We start from the raw sequence: 15,964 nt of genomic DNA, 5'->3' as shown, positions 1-15,964 counted from the left end.
CCTGAGACCTTTTGGTGACAGTTCTTTTTTTTTTCCAACTGAGAGATGTAATTTTTACCTCAGCCACTGAAGCACGCTCTGAGATGGGTTTGTAGTCCTGGCAGTCCTTGTCGGAGTGTTCAGAATCTAAAAGCAATCAGACAATATGGATGATGAAGGGTGAGAGCGGGGACATTGTGGAATAAATCCAAGTTGGTAGGAAGAGAGAACATATCAGATGACTAATAACAGCCCCAGTTACATGGGAGTTTGTGACATTCGATGTGGGAGAGGGAACTCTGAATATTTCACTTTAACCACCATAACTCTCTGATCCAAATCTGTGATCAATGCAGCTCAAGATCATAGGGTCTGAGTCATTAAGGAAAGTAAAGCAAAAAAGGAGTAACTTTGCAGATTGATAAAACCATGTTACATTGGAGGGGGGGGGTAAATTTAAAATGTGGGGACAGATTTATAGTTGGGGTAGGGCATGTCCTAGATCAACTTTAAGTTTTAGTGTAAAAATAAAGCGATCAAGTATTTGTGTGCTACATGAAAAAGAAGGCAGTATTTTCCTTACATGCAAAATAATAAACTCATTTGCACCCCTTGCATTGTAACATGGTTTGTTCAGGATCAAACTTACTCCTTTTATTGCCTTACTCTCCTTAATGACTCAGGTCCATAGAGTACACACCATAGAGTATACACCATAGTGTGCATACTGTAGAGTACATACCATAGAGTACACACCATAGTGTGCATACCATAGAGTACACACCATAGTATGCATACCATAGAGTACACACCATAGTGTGCATACCATAGAGTACATACCATAGTGTGCATACCACAGAGTACATACCATAGAGTACACACCACAGTGTGCATACCATAGAGTACATACCATAGAGTACACATCATTGTGTGCATACCCTGTCAAATATATAATATTCTGTTGAGGTACCTTTACACATATTTTTGTGAATTGATTTTTAGGTTTGGTAGCCCATACTGCCTTCTTACAGTGGAATATACATACTTCCTGTTCGGTATGAAAAGAAGAGGTGGGTGTGGCCTGATAATGTTTCCGCCCCCACCTTGCAGACAGGTAGATCCCTCCTGCTGAGAAATTGCGTCTCTTCTTTTGGGAGTTCGAAACGTCACTGAGACGTGAGTTACACAGTTACTATAAGGAATGATGACTGATAGGCTGATGCCTCATGGACGCAGTTGGCATCAGAAACATGGCTAGCTCCATGAATTAACCCAACAAAATGGCTGCCTCCTCAGTGAGTAGGCAATAAATACACTTACCCAGAATTCTACAATGGGTTTGGTACATGCTTATTACACAGATGCCCCAGGAGGATTACATATTGTCTGGTGGAAGGAGTTTGCCACCTTTGCCCTTCAATAACGAAAAATCTCATCCAAAGTCCAAACCTAATCTTATCATCTTGTCTATATACCTGCACACTTACCAGGGGTTCTGACCAAATGCACTTTGACTTTTCTGTACCCCAGACACTGAGAGAGGTGTCTAAAGTCTTCTTCAGTATAACCAGAAGTGTCTTTGCTGTTTGCTGAAAAAAATATATTTTTTTTATATTAAACATATATTATATTGCAGTTATATAGAGTCAGGTGTCCAGAACTCAGAGTTGGTGGAGAAATTAAGTACTTTTGTGGGGGTAGGAAAGGCTGTGCGCCCTCCTGTAATGCAGGTAACACCCAGGTAAATGGCCCTCTCCACCTCTTATCTCATTTAAACAATTTCATCCTGCAAAATTAAATCTAGTTTCTTCTCCTCACTGCAAACTAGGAGCACCCCTCAACTCCCCATTTCATCCCATAGGCTGCTGCACCCCTGACAAACACTGTCCTCTTGTCCCTTAAATCAATGCACTTCCCAAGAAGCACTTGCGCAAAAGTGACATCACAAAAACCATTTGCACTGTGGTTTTATACGTGTGTGATTCATAAACAACCCATTATCGTAGACTGTAGTCACATACCACTGTGCAGAATTATAAATCATTAATTTCAGCTTGAAAAAACAAACCAAAGAAAGAATGGAATAGAAAAGACCCTTCTTACAGTCTGCCACTGTGATTTGTATTTAAGAAAATCACACCTCACCTTTCTTCATGGGATTGCTGCTTTAAATATATACTTATGTTTTATATTATTGTTTGCTTTGTTACTTTACTGAAGTGACTTATTTTGGAACCTGTATCTATGCAGATTTGGGGAGTGACCAATACTGCAGACACTTTAGAGCGAGGTGTCGTTATCCACTGCTCCTGCATTCATTTTATCCTTGTTGCTCTATGGTTGTATCCAAGGGATAGGAAAATGCATTGGCAGACTGAAGGGTAAATTTATCAAACTCTCTAAAAAGGAAAAGTGGAGATGTTGCCCCTGGCAACCCGATTCTATCAATCATTTATCCAGCACATTCTAGAATTCTACTCCTGAATGTCATATTGTTACCATAGGAGATGGTTTATTATCTTCAATCTAAGTTTTATATTGTCAAAGTTTTGTTTTTTGTGTAATTATTATTATACACATAATACCCTCAACTGGGGTGAAGGGGTATCCGGAAAGACTATCCACCACAGACAGCATTATGGACAGTAACGTCCCTGATTACAGGTTTTCTGTGCCGTAAATGGAGGTAATTAAGACTGGTGACACAGGTACGTTTTGGAAGCAGAATACTATGTGCCATTAAAAAGCAGCAGATACAAAAAAAACAAAACTGGGTCTTATAAGACAGAACGAAGACAAGGTAGGGGGCCGACATTTAGCTGTAACTCTCTTCTCAACCTTGCCCTTAATACCAGAACCCTATGCACCTATTTCCAAAGGCTCTTGGTAACAATGTATGTGATCCATCAATCTTCACCTTTCAGAAATAATAAATGTGTTGTGTTGATCCAGAAGAAGCAATACAAAATCCTAGTGAGGTAGTTGCTAATTTAACCTCATTTGTGAATAACATCCTCCCTGATCCCAGAAGGTTCCACATTGATCTATCATCAGTCAATGATGACGCTTTCTATTTGATTTGATGTGAGTGTTTTCTGTTGATCAATCTGGGCACTAGAGGCTCAAGTGTAGGTCTTGCATTATTTTGAAATGAAAAACAAGGACATTTATATGGCCTGAGGTTTACTCATACGGTAAAACAGTCACCGAAGCCTTTTCCAACCTACTCTGTTAATTTGGCTTCATCTGGAGTTTAAACTATTGGAAAATCAGTTCAGTGAGATAAACATTTTGGGTGGAAAAGTCAAGGTTATATTCTCTGCAATTCACGCCTATATTTGTGTCCGTCCTGATTTATACCAATTTTTGCCAAAACAGATAATGGCACCCACATCCTTGCCAACATTTGAACACAATGTCCAAGTACACTTTGTCTTTGGGTGCTTAATAATTACTTAAAAAAAACAGCAAAGCACAGTGAGTTAGTACAGATACTGAGAATTAAGTGAAGCAAATTTAGCAAATATAAATTATACTTGCACTTAGTCAGTATTGGGCAATATTCCAAGTTTCATAACGATTTTTAAATGGAGCTTTATTTTTTGGGGGAAACCAATTTCCAGGGACACAAAACCTGGAACCAGGAGCTGCCAACTGCTATGACATATTATATATCTTCAAGCCTACAGGAACCATGAATAGGACATAAGGAGAATTATCGGAAGTACTTATATGTGGAAGAAAAGAATAATTATAGTTACAGAACAGTCTGATTCCATCTTCGTCTTCATAGAGGATCACATGGTCATTCACAGGGTAAATTGTGAATTTATGATCATCCTTTGCTGTGAGGAAAAAAAAAAGAACATATAAAAACATAATTAATATAACAATGTGTGACATCAGGGAGTAAATGTATCAAGCTGAGAGTTTTCTGGCGGGTTTGAAAAGTGGAGATGTTCCCTATAGCAACCAATCAGATTCTAGCTATCATTTTGTAGAATGTACTAAATAAATGATAGCTAGAATCTGATTGGTTATTCAAACCGGCCGGAAAACTCTCAGCTTCATACATTTACCCCCAGGAGTTTAGCGAAGGTTGTGCAAGTTATTTGGCGCCACTAACAGTATAAGGTCGGTATAGCGAGATTTATGATTTGTAGTATGTGTGTATTAAAGTACTGACATACAAAAGGCATACATTATAATAATGGCCACCATGCTAAAAAATTATGCCTAAAGTACAACTTATAAACAAGACACAGATAAGAATGTAAGATCTAACGGGCAGGGTCCTCTCTACCCATGGGGGAGATTTAAATGTCACGAGGTGTCTCCGGAATGTCCGTGTCAGGCGATGTCCCCGCACTTCCTCTATGTACCAGGGACGGCTGCCTGCCTCCTCTGTGTACTTGCGCCCCTTTGCTAGCAACGGGACGCTCTCCCTTAGTTTGGCCGACGAGCATGCTCTGTAGGAGTTGCGCACCGTTGCTAGGCAATGGGATGCTTTCCCGGCTCATCATCGTCAGCTGTGTTCTGGCCGTCAAATCTTCTCCTGCCCAATCAGGGCTAACCTTAATGTATATAAAAAAGCCTCTGTCATCACTAGGGTGTCAGAGTATTGGTTCACACCTACTCCAGCATTTCCTGCTACACCTGAAGCTTGTTTCCTGATTTTGGCTCCTGATCTGGCTTGTTTCTGGACTGCCCTTTGGATCTTGCTCTGGTACTTTACTACTCGCTCTGATTTGACCTCAGGCTTGTTTTTGACTACCCTTGGATCACCCCTGTGTACTTCATTATCCACTGGATCTGACCCTGATCATTTGACCATTCCTGTCCTCTTAAGCCACTGAGTTGGTGACTATCTCGAAGAACCACGACTTCCACACCCTTCGCAGCAAAGTTCATACTTCCTTGCGGAGGTCCCTGGTGGATACTGGGGGTGCGTTACACTCCGTATCTCCCATAGAGGTGAGAGGAAAGGTGAGCGGAGATTCCTATCATAAATTGCAGTGCGATGTCCTCTAACCACATCGTCGGCAATATCATCTCCCCCTGTGCCTCATGTCTCTCTGTAAACCTCTTTTGCTCCTGTGATGATCTACGCTGAATTCTTTGTGAAACCGTTCTGCTGATTGTTTACATTATTATTAGTATTGTTTATTTATAAGGCGCCACATAAGTCCGCAGCGTTGTACAATGGGGAGTGAAGCATATAAGACATCCTAAAAGCTGGAGCATAACTATAACCTACAGTGCATAAGTCACAGTAATAGGTGGCAAAATGGGCATGCAGGAGGGATGGGACAAAGATACACAGGTAAGAATAGACTGAACTACCAAAAGGAATAGTCTGATTGAACATTGGTGAGAGTTCCACAGGAGTGGAGCAGCACGAGAGAAGTCTTGGAGTAGGGAGGTGAGGCAGCAGTCTTTGGCAGAGTGGAGAGGATGGGAGTGTGGAAGGAGATGAGGTTGGAGATGTAGAGGGGGGAGGGTGAGAGTTTGAAATGGATTCTGTAGGGGATAGGGTGCCAGTGTGGCAATTTGCAGAGAAGGGAGGGAGAAGCAGAGCAGCAAGAGAAGAAAATTAGTCTAACAGTAGCATTGACAATGGATTGAAGTGGGCAGAGGTGGGTGAGAGCGAAGCCAAACAGGAAGAAGTTACAGTAGTCGAGATGAGAGATAATGAGGGAGTGCATAAGAGTTTTTGTGGCATGAAAGGTGAGGAAGGGACTAATACTGGCGATGTTGTGAAGATGGTATTTTTGGGAGAGTAACTGAATGTGGGCAATGAAGGAGAGGGAGGAGTCTAGGATGAAACCCAGACAGAGGACATGAAAACCAGATGAAAGCATAGTGTTATCAATGGTGAAGGATGGTGTTAGGACTTTGAAGGGAGCACAGACGATGAGATGAATTTTGGACATTTTGAGTTTGAGAAAGCGCTGGGAAATTCACGAGAAGAGGGCAGAGAGAGAGCTGGGTCCACGAGAGTGGAGCAAAGATGAGAGGTCAGGGGTGAGGTGAATTTGGGTGTAATCATCATAGAGGTGTTAGTGGAGGCCTAATGGCTAGTTGGCCAAGAGAGAAAGTGTAGGACAAGAAGAGAAGGGACCCCAGTGGGTAAAGGGAGAGGAGGGGAGGAAGAACTAGAGGTAGAAATAGAGAAAGAGTGGTTGGAAAATGTAGGAGGTGAACCAGCAGAGGACAGTGTCACAGAGGCCAATGGAGTGAATGGTGTGCAGGAGTAGAGGGTGGTCCATAGAGTCGAAAGCTGCAGAGATGCCTAGAAGAATGAACAAGGAGAAGTGACCCTTGGACTTAGCAAAGAGAAGTTTATTAGTACTTTAATAAATGCAGTCTCTGTGGAGTGGAGGGGATGAAAGCCAAATTGGAGTGGGTTGAGGAGTGAGTGAGAAGAGTGGAAGCTGGTAATGTAATTCAGTGGTAATATGGAAAGTAACCTCATTGATTGACCTTTACCACCCAAATACGAATGAATTATAACGTCATACCTGTCAGTATATAACTGTTGTCCTTTTTGGTAATTTGCATTTCATGTGCCTCTCTTTTAACAAAGTGATAGCTTTAAAAGAAAGAAACACAAAACAAAACATTAATGCATTCACGCTAGGAGAAAAGAAAATGTGTGGATTCCATAAACTGTAATAGAAATGTTGATAACAACTGGTAAGAGGTTGTCAAGGGCTCTTTTTCTAACATTGCACTTAGGTGAGAAATTTTCATTGGACCATCTCAGACAATTAACGATATGCTGACTAGTGCAATTAAGACAATGAAAGAAAGTCTCTGGTCGGTTCCGATGATGCAAATTTTGCACCTAGATTCAATGTTCGAAAATGAGCCTAAAATTTGCTTATGCCAAAAAATCAATCACCTACTTCTGTTTAGGTCCCAAATAAGGTAAAACTTATTTCTAATTATTTTGTTAATCTGGGTTCATCACAAGTTTTAATGATGGTAAAATAATTATCTTTGAAGTGAACTGTCCCGGAAAAATCGAGACACATAGGAGCCCTAATTAAAATGGATAAAAACTCTGTGGCAGATTTCTCTTCCTCTACAGACAGCTGTTTCCATGGGGCAAAACTGCTTATTGTTTTGTTATTAGATGTCCCAACCGACTGTGAGCTGGAACAGCCAATTGCAATATAGGAAGTTAGTGGGTGAAACTGACAACTGCACTATGAAAATGGTTATCAAACGAGATTTTAGCTGGATGTTGACATATTAGGGTACAGTACAGTTAAGAATTGGCATGGATTGTAGCAAGGGATCAGTGGCTTTCTGTACTGGAGACTAAAGATTTGAGCTCAGTTTCTCATTAATAAACTAGTACGGACATACAACATAAAGGATGGGGACATTGCTAGGCTGGGGGCCTGTGACTGCCTGGAGTTAAACATTACACAACATACAGCACTGTCCTTACATAGTATAAGTGGTACCAACAGTGGCAAGATAAGGTGTTTTTGCATCCAAGTCCCTGAATTGTGCCCAATGCTGCTGTCCCTCACATATACATATAACGTAATGGTATGGTTGTATGTAGCAATGCTGTAGGACTTGAATGCTTCACCGTGCTCTGAGGAGCTTAATGTCATGTTCACCAGCAGCACCAGTAGATCATCCACAATATCCAGGCCAATTATGGTCTTTACTCTCAGCAGCCCTATGTTCCTTAGAAGCAAATGGGCCTGATTCATTAAGGAAAGTTAAGCAAAAGTAAGTAAGTAAGGCAAAACCATGTGGCATTGGAGGGGGAGGTAAATTTGAAATGTGATGGCAGATTTGTATTTGGGATAGGGCATGTTCTAGATCAACTTTTAAATTTCAGTGTACAAATAAGCTATAAAGCATTTGTGTGCTTCATGAAAAAAAGATAGTATTTTCCTTATGTGCAAAATAATAAACTAATTTGCACCCCTTGCATTGTAACGTGGTTTTGTCCCGAAAACTTGAGTAAGAAAAAGTACTCAATTCTTTGCCTATCTTTCCTTAGCGAATCAGGCCCAGTGTGTTCACCAGTACTTGTTTGCCCCCAAGTAGATATAGTCCAGGATCAATATGGGGACAACTGGTGATCAAAGAAAGGGTAAGCGATGTCATGTAGGCTGCGTCAAACACAAAAATTATTATACAAAACCAGGTGAAAAAATAAATCAAAGTCCAAACAATGACTAAGGGCAGGAAGCAAGGAATGATGGCCAGGAAGAAACCGATGGTCTGTAACGGTAATAGGACAATAACACCCTGGTCAAGAAGCAAAACTTATAACGGACCATGAAAAGCCCAGAAATGCCACTAAGAATAATTGAAGTATCTTATACTTAAATTATTCTAATAAGCCATAATAAAGCAGGAAATTCATCTTATTGATGATGGTCAGGTTCAGAATAAAACAGGAATAAATGATTATATTCAGTTCTTGCCCCTGAGTCTTGTTGCCCCACAGTGTAGGCAGCCATTTTGCCTCAACCAACATTCTGTCAAATTAGAAACCAGTATCATTACTAAGTCAATAATGTTGAGGCACCACTAGGAAGGGTAAACCAGTGATAGTTGGGTATCTATGTCATGAGGGAACCAATAAAAGCACTAATTATTAGATGCAAATTATTACAACCATATGATGTCTGGTGGAGCTGCTTGATTAGTTAAATTGTGTTTTACTTACTATGTTATAACTTGTCGGACCTGCACATGGTCATCATTGGTGAAATGAAGGTCCAGCCAGGAGTTGATGATGTTGTGCTCCTTTGACAATCCAGCACTGCTGTAGTAAATGTGCCAGCTTCCCTCCAGCTACAACAAGAGTTTTTCTACCTGTTATTGTCATATTTGACCATACACCCCCCCATCCCCCACCACACACCTAAACATGTAGGGTATAGACACAGCTGTAGTGTTAGTAGGAATTCATGGACAGACAGACAAGGTTTATCTCACCTCTTTCTGGGACAGCTGGTGGTTGAAGTCACTCAGGGCTTTGCATGGTGGAGAAGAGTCTGTACTAATACTATTGCTGATGCAGCTCTTCAGCAGCAGACAGAGCAGTAGAGAGCAAGGCAAGAGCGACATTGTGCTGGAATAATGGTCACTTCTCCCGTTCCATTTATATTTAGGGGGAAGAGGACCGAGCTATGCAATCAGGGGGCAATGTCTATCTTTTATTCAAACACACAGAGTAAATAGCCTGGTATTAAATAAATAAAAGATCTCATGTGCCGTTAGCCTTTGACCTATGAGTAGTAATCAGCAAATAGTCAGTCAATGAATAGACTTAAAGGGAACATATATACAGTCTATAAATAGCATTTGTTTTTAATCGATGTTTAGGAAAAAAACATAGGAAGAGCTCATTCTTTACAAAGAACCTGAAATTCTTTGCATATTTTCGTTATTGCTGTCAAACTTGCTCGACTACATCAGTCACAAAAACAGTGCCCCTAGTGGCGAAATTGGAAAGAAAATAGTTCAAGACTTGATGGTGCAAAGGAATAACATAATGTGGTCACACAGGCCCTGACTTATGTTCAACCTGCATGAAACTTGGGTTTTAAAATAGAGCATGGAACTGAGCGTAGTTGGAATCTGGGTGTAAGTATGCTCTGCCTAGACGTTACTGGCAGTATGTAGACAGATACTATCAGTCGGCACTTACACCTGCCCTGTAGCTGGTGCAAAGGATATCGCTGAAAACAGCTGTTGAGGTTAAATAATTGGACATGGTCATTTCAAGTTAATATCTAACAATCTGATTGTCTATGTCTGAAATGATGTGAATAGCACGCTACAGCGTGGAGGAGCGTAATTAATCACAACACATACGAACACTTATAAACACATTTACAGAAACACATACACTTGTAATTAGTTCATATAAATATAGTTGCAACACATAGTTATTTGTAATGAAATGTAGCTTAGAATTTATAGTTAAATAGTATAATGTTATATACATGTTAGTGAGACCTAAGGTTCAGGATACTGGAAACATATCATGTCTGGTATCATTCTAATCCCCTATTTATACTCAGACGTCCGGTTCAATCGCACAAAGGATCGGACCTTGTGTATGCAAAATATGGATTATAGGGAATAAGTGATCAGAATTGTATTGTGTGTGTAATGTAAATAGACCAGTTTGAACTAGTTTTCGTTGGGAAGATTAGTATGCATTTGTCGGAGAGCTGACCCCCACCCTTGGAGGGCATTGTTTGAACTGGCCAATGACCTGCATTACACTGGACATTTCTGAAAGCCTGCACCTATGGAAACATGCCAGATCATGCCAAATCATCTGTATTGTTTTCACTGTATACCTTTCTGTATATAAGCAGGAGTTCTGGGACCAGCAGACAGTCTCTCTTTGACCACAGACTTCAGGATTTGGGTCCAGGGCGCCTGCGTATGTAACAGCTGTACTTATTTTATTGAATTGTTACTCTGCTGGTTTTTGCTACTAAATCGCGTTGGGATTTGGAACCACATCACTAGAAGTGGACAATCGTTATTGGACAGCGACTAGACGTACATAACAATTTGGGGGCTTGCAGCGTAGGTTACACTATTGGAAGATTCGCAAAGCCTACGGATTTCGGCTCCTCAACCAAGGGTGGAGAGATGCGTCATATACGGGTAAGAACGCAATTTGTTCAAAACCTGTTTTTCAGTCTGTGTTTTGAAACCGAATGTCTGTTTTTGTGTAATCCAAGGAGCCCCAACTTGAATCTAGGGACAAGAAAGAAAACTTTCTTTTTATTGTCATTTTGCGTTTTAAATGTGTTGAATAGCGTATGTGTACTTCCTGCGTTGCATATGTGTATTTCCGGTATTGTTACCACGTGTTTAAGCAGTCGTTTTGATAGTCTGTTATATTTATAGTATGATCAATTGTTAAAGCCTCTGAAAAGTTATTACGATCATTTGGGAAAGTAATTTTTCTGCGCAGAAAACAAAGGTGTATGTGTATGTGATTTGTGTGATTCTGAAGGGAAAATTTGATTTAAGCAGAGAGTAATGGTTTCTGTTTGATGAGACAGGTGGCACAGCCGATGACGGTATACATGGCAGGTATACTGGTGGCGAAAACAAGAGGTTTTCGCAGCACGCCCAATAGTAATCGCAAAGTTTAGTGATAGTATCTCTAAGCTGTGCAATCGGACCGCACGGTACAGCGTGAGACCGTGATTTTAACTTGGGAGAGTAGCTGGAGGAATTACGTTGGCAAGGTTGGGTAAAACCAGTCCTACCAGTGGGAATACACTCAAACAGGTGTGCTGGGAAAGCGGGGTATTGCGAAGTTAATATTTCTGTGCTCCCAGTTTCTGTGTTAGATTTTCCTCGTTGAGTACGTTGACAATTGAGTGTTGTTGTTCAGTGGTACTTATTTGAGAAGAAGTGAGTGGACGCAGCTTGAGCAATTCGTCCACGGCCAATAAAAACCTCTAGTGGTAGTTGTGTGTTGCAAAGCGTTGGGGAAAATTCTGTTTCCACATGGGTGCTAAGATATAGAGAGATGGTCAATGATGTGCTGCCTAAGGAAGGGCTGATTGGTTTGGCGAGGTTTTTTTTATGTTTAAGAAATATGGTGCGTACGCAGCGGCGTACTGTACAAATGGGTCAAGATGACCAAGGATTGTGTGAGACCTTTTCCAAAGATTGGTAGTTTCGATCCAGAGGTGTTAAATAATGTTAGAGATAGAGTACGTTTGATTAAATCAACAAAAACGAGAATTGAAAACGATGACCGCTTAAAGTTGTGGCAACAGGAAGGGAACCTGTGACAGAGCAGCAGTTGCACACCGGAAGGAAGCGTTGCGAAGCGCATGTGCCCACCGGAAGGGAGAGTTGAGAAGCGTGGAGAACTGAGCGCAGGCGCATCCCCGCCACCCTATGCGGTTGGGGGAGTAAGTACAGCCGATACCAAAGATAATAAAAATGAAACAAGCAAATTATATCCTGTTTTAAGTCGGTTTAAAGGTAATGTTTCTGAGGAAGATGATGAACCCACTGTAATTTCAGCCATTGCGCATGCTATTAACATGCTAGAAGTACAGCGCAGACAAGGAAGGGGAGTGGTCCCACCAGCAATTGCAGCGGCTGAAATTGGTGAGAGTAGTGGGACAAGTAATAGAAGGGAGAACAATCATTGTACTGAGACAGTAATTCCTGTAATTAATCCTGAATGCAGCGATTCGGTTGGTGTTTTTCTGTCCGCACAATAGCAGTTCCCAATGGGAAAGCGGACAAAGATGGTGTAGTTCCTATAAAACATGTAGCAATGCATTGTCCTTGGGCTAGATCGGAGCAACATTCAATTATGTCTGATTTCCCAGATCCTTGAAAAGAGTTGGCCAGATGTCAGAAATTCGTCAAAGACTTAGGAAATGCGCCTGAGTCAACTAATAAAGATACGGTCTACCTCTGGCTGTGAAGGACTTATAGCTAAATTGTGCAAACGTGTACATCATCATCAACATTTTTTTATATAGCGCCAGCAAATTCCGTAACGCTTTACGCTGGGACTTGTAGTTTCACAACACCTGGAGAGACGCAGGTTGGCCAGGACTGCACTAGGTGATACAACAGGAAAAGGCATCTTGTAACCCTCACAAATATACAAACGTATGAAATAGTGAGTCTGGAATTGTTGGGATTTTCTGTCATTTGCCTAAAATTTGCAAGAGCAGAATTTAAAAATCTCCCCCTCAATCTTTACCCACACTGCCCCTGGTTTATCAAATTGTTTTGCAGTGACTGTAACAGGAAAGGCTTGGTGACATAATCGCTGCACTCTGCAGCGACATGACAAAAGAGTCCCATATAGACTAAAGCACTTAAACGCATACTTGTGTGCTTGTAGCTTTAAATCTTACCTTTAATGAGTTAATGCTTCCTCTTCCCAGGCCGGCCAATCAGAATGAATGGGGGAGTGGCTGAAGTTTCTCTATATAGGCCCCTGTGTGTCACATGTCCGGCCTCACTCTCTTCACGGGATCCTTCCCACCCTCTCCTGTTTATGGACCCTGCTGCTCCTGTGCCTTACGTGGTTTAGCCAAATTCTTCCCTACCGACACCGAGCAGGCACGGTTGGTAGGAAGGCACTGCGTTCAACGGCTGGGTCATACAGTATTATCGCTGATTGGGCGAAGGGCACTGCCCCCTTCCAGGAACGTGACTCATGATCCTTTATAGGGAGAATCCCCTGGCTTCCCTATAAGGGCTCGCCATTGTGAGTGAAGAGGGGGTTTAGGGACCTGACCCCAGATTTAGCGCCGGCCAAGCAGTTATGGATTTGTTTCGTTCTAAGAGGAGTCCGGCCGTTAGCCATACACGCTTGGTTCAGGTTGGGTTAGTTGACCTGCAGTGCACTTTCTCCACCACAATATAATATTAATAAACTGTGACCTTCTTTGCTAGTAATCTAAATCTCAGTGTCTTTTTTATTAGTTATGTTAAGTGTGGTTACGACAGTAGAAGGTTATGGTACAAAAGTAAGAAAGCATAAAGGTTATGTAGTTTAATTAACTTTTTAGCCTTTCTAAACTCTTGGGATAATGGGTTTCTGGGTAAAGGGTCCCATAACGCTGTATGTAAAATAGTTCCTGTATAGAAGTCCTGTATGTGATTGTATTGCTATTGGTTGACTGCAAGCTGTAGTCACATGTAATATTTTCATTCTGACCTCTATGAGGGTCCGTTACCATATCATTACAATGGATTACTGACAGAGAAGTCTCATGTGCAGCATTCACCACCTTCTCCCCAATACATTTTGTTATTACAACTCTAATTTTACGTTTGAAAATGGTTGTACGTGGAATGTGTCTGCTCTGGATAATATATACTGCCTTTGTGAAGTCTTCACAGAGAACAATAATAATAGTCAGAAATTCAGTCATGCAGGCGTATAATGTACATGCATTCCTATTTCTGTCACACACACCGGGAGCTGCCATTTTGTAGGATCCACCAATATTAAATTTGAGTCTATAAGTTTGCCTGGCCCACATTCAAAACGAATAAAAAGACATTATACACAACACATTTCTACATTTATTGTTTATTAGTAAGCATGGTTTCTTTTATTATAGGGCAGCATGTAGGTGGAGAGACAGGAGCCATTGAGGGGCGGCTATCAGACATATTTGACAGTATAATACTGGCACAAACACTCTACCAGCCTCTAAACCTCTATATGTCACACTGTGAGGAGTCCATATTACTTCTATGTTAGTGAATTTAGAATGATTGCTCAGCTAGGAAGCAGTGGTTAGAACAAGACCTTATCACACCAATGTCTTCTCAAGCTGTGGTTGATTTGCTTGTCAGCTCCATATATGTAGAGTAATAGTAGGATTATTAGACATCAGTTACCAATTCTAGAGAGGGAGAGGACCTTATTGCTTATAACTTAGGCATATTGATGGAATAGGTTTAAAGGTAATAGGTTTAAAGGTATTTAGATTTTATTTGGGCTAAGCCAGTGGCCGGTGAATTTCCAGCCCTTTAAACATTGATAGTTTAAGTCTTTATATTATACAACAATAAGAGGTGGTGGAATAGCCCCGGCCGCCATGTCTAAAATTCTCAGCATGTTCAGCCAGCCTGGGATGAGACCGATATTCTACATCTGTTCTATATGGATAAACTGTGTATACTGTTAATGTGTATACTATAAATATGTATACTATAAAAGCATAAATTTAAAACAATTTGGTTTTCTGACACCGGTTCCAGTGGTTTCCTACCTGGGAAGGGAAGAAAACAGAAAAGGTATTGGTGGTGTTACTGTTTAAGTCATATCAATGGGTTACACGTGTGATTAAGTTCTTATTTTAAAAATGTTCTCCTATCCAGGACCCCAGAGAATCTCCCTGCTACCACCAGTAACGGTCAGATCTCCAGGGGCACCATCCTTCAGAAGTTTAAATGAATGCACCACTCTGTAGAAAGTGTCAATGAAACTGATTGGACATACCCTGGCCATCCAATCAGATTTATCGACACAATATACTGTGGGGTGTATTCATTAAATGTCCTTAGTGTATAAGCCATGGAGATGTTCCCCTGCAAGGGTCCCAGATATGGCATCTCCGCTGTAAAATAAACATTTTGGGTGGGCATCTTCAACAAGTGTGAACGATGGGGCATTTTATTCCTGCATTACATAAAGAATTGGGGAAACCCCTGGCCACATAGCAATATATTATCAGTGGTAGGGTGTACCTGGATGCAGGGCTGGTGCAGGCCATGAGGGCACGCCCACACTTGGAAGCAGTGCCTGAACCTCGCTGCTTCTTGTCTTGGCCGGTGGAGGCGCCAGTAGTATCATGTATTCCTCAGACCAGTAGTGCTGCCATTATGTAATTCATTCAGTGATTTAGGTGCCCGTTCACCATTGGTGCCCTAGGTTCACTTAATGGTAGTGCCGACCCTGCCTGGCAGAAAATGTTGTACCCAGGTAGGATGTGAGCTGATCGTGTCATGCTACCCTGGGATGACTTCTGCAGCCAGGGACACCTTCAGTTCCCTGGCGGTGTGGCTGGGGGTTCCCCATCCCAGTAAGTTCTGTGGCAGCAATTGCCCTGTTCTGGTGTCATAAAGGCAGTTTTTATTCTGTGTTAATATTGATTTATTATGTTTGTATTAATATATTGAGGTATCCTCACCCTTATTGTTTAGTAATTATTACTGGAAGATCGAGACAGGTGGCCGTAAGCTTAAATCTTTCAATCTGTTTAGCATCTGCATTTCCCGATTTAGCTGAAAAATAAAGACATAGTTATCCAGCTACCAATCAATTACAAACAGATGTCTGATTAAATACATGTCTTAGCTAAACCATTCCCAACAAGATATACTGTATATAACCTCTTACCTACTGGACAGTATTGTATTGTCCCGTAAAGTGTAAACGCGATTCCCTCACTGACATACTTTACCCGAGCTG

General features: G+C 41.3%; 1 protein-coding gene across 3 annotated transcripts in view; it reads right to left on the bottom strand.

Annotated features, from left to right (window-relative positions):
• LOC142101927 (uncharacterized) overlaps window positions 1–15,964 on the bottom strand; it is a 65,024-nt gene that overhangs the window by 21,047 nt on the left and 28,013 nt on the right. The window contains exons 15-16 of one of the 3 annotated variants that reach the window (XM_075186375.1): window positions 15,684–15,777; window positions 14,059–14,758 (exon numbers count right to left, since the gene is read on the bottom strand). The exons of 1 other annotated variant lie outside the window; for it this stretch is intronic. In XM_075186375.1, the coding sequence (XP_075042476.1) occupies window positions 15,686–15,777 (92 nt within the window). In that variant the 3' untranslated portion in view covers window positions 14,059–14,758; window positions 15,684–15,685. Of the gene's footprint in view, window positions 1–14,058; window positions 14,763–15,683; window positions 15,778–15,964 lie in introns of those variants that run through there. One more of the 3 variants, XM_075186374.1, reaches the window with a different exon arrangement.

This window comes from Mixophyes fleayi, chromosome 9 (genome assembly GCF_038048845.1).
Source record: "Mixophyes fleayi isolate aMixFle1 chromosome 9, aMixFle1.hap1, whole genome shotgun sequence".
Lineage (NCBI taxonomy): Eukaryota > Metazoa > Chordata > Amphibia > Anura > Limnodynastidae > Mixophyes > Mixophyes fleayi.
This window is presented reverse-complemented; position numbering and strand designations above follow the sequence as displayed.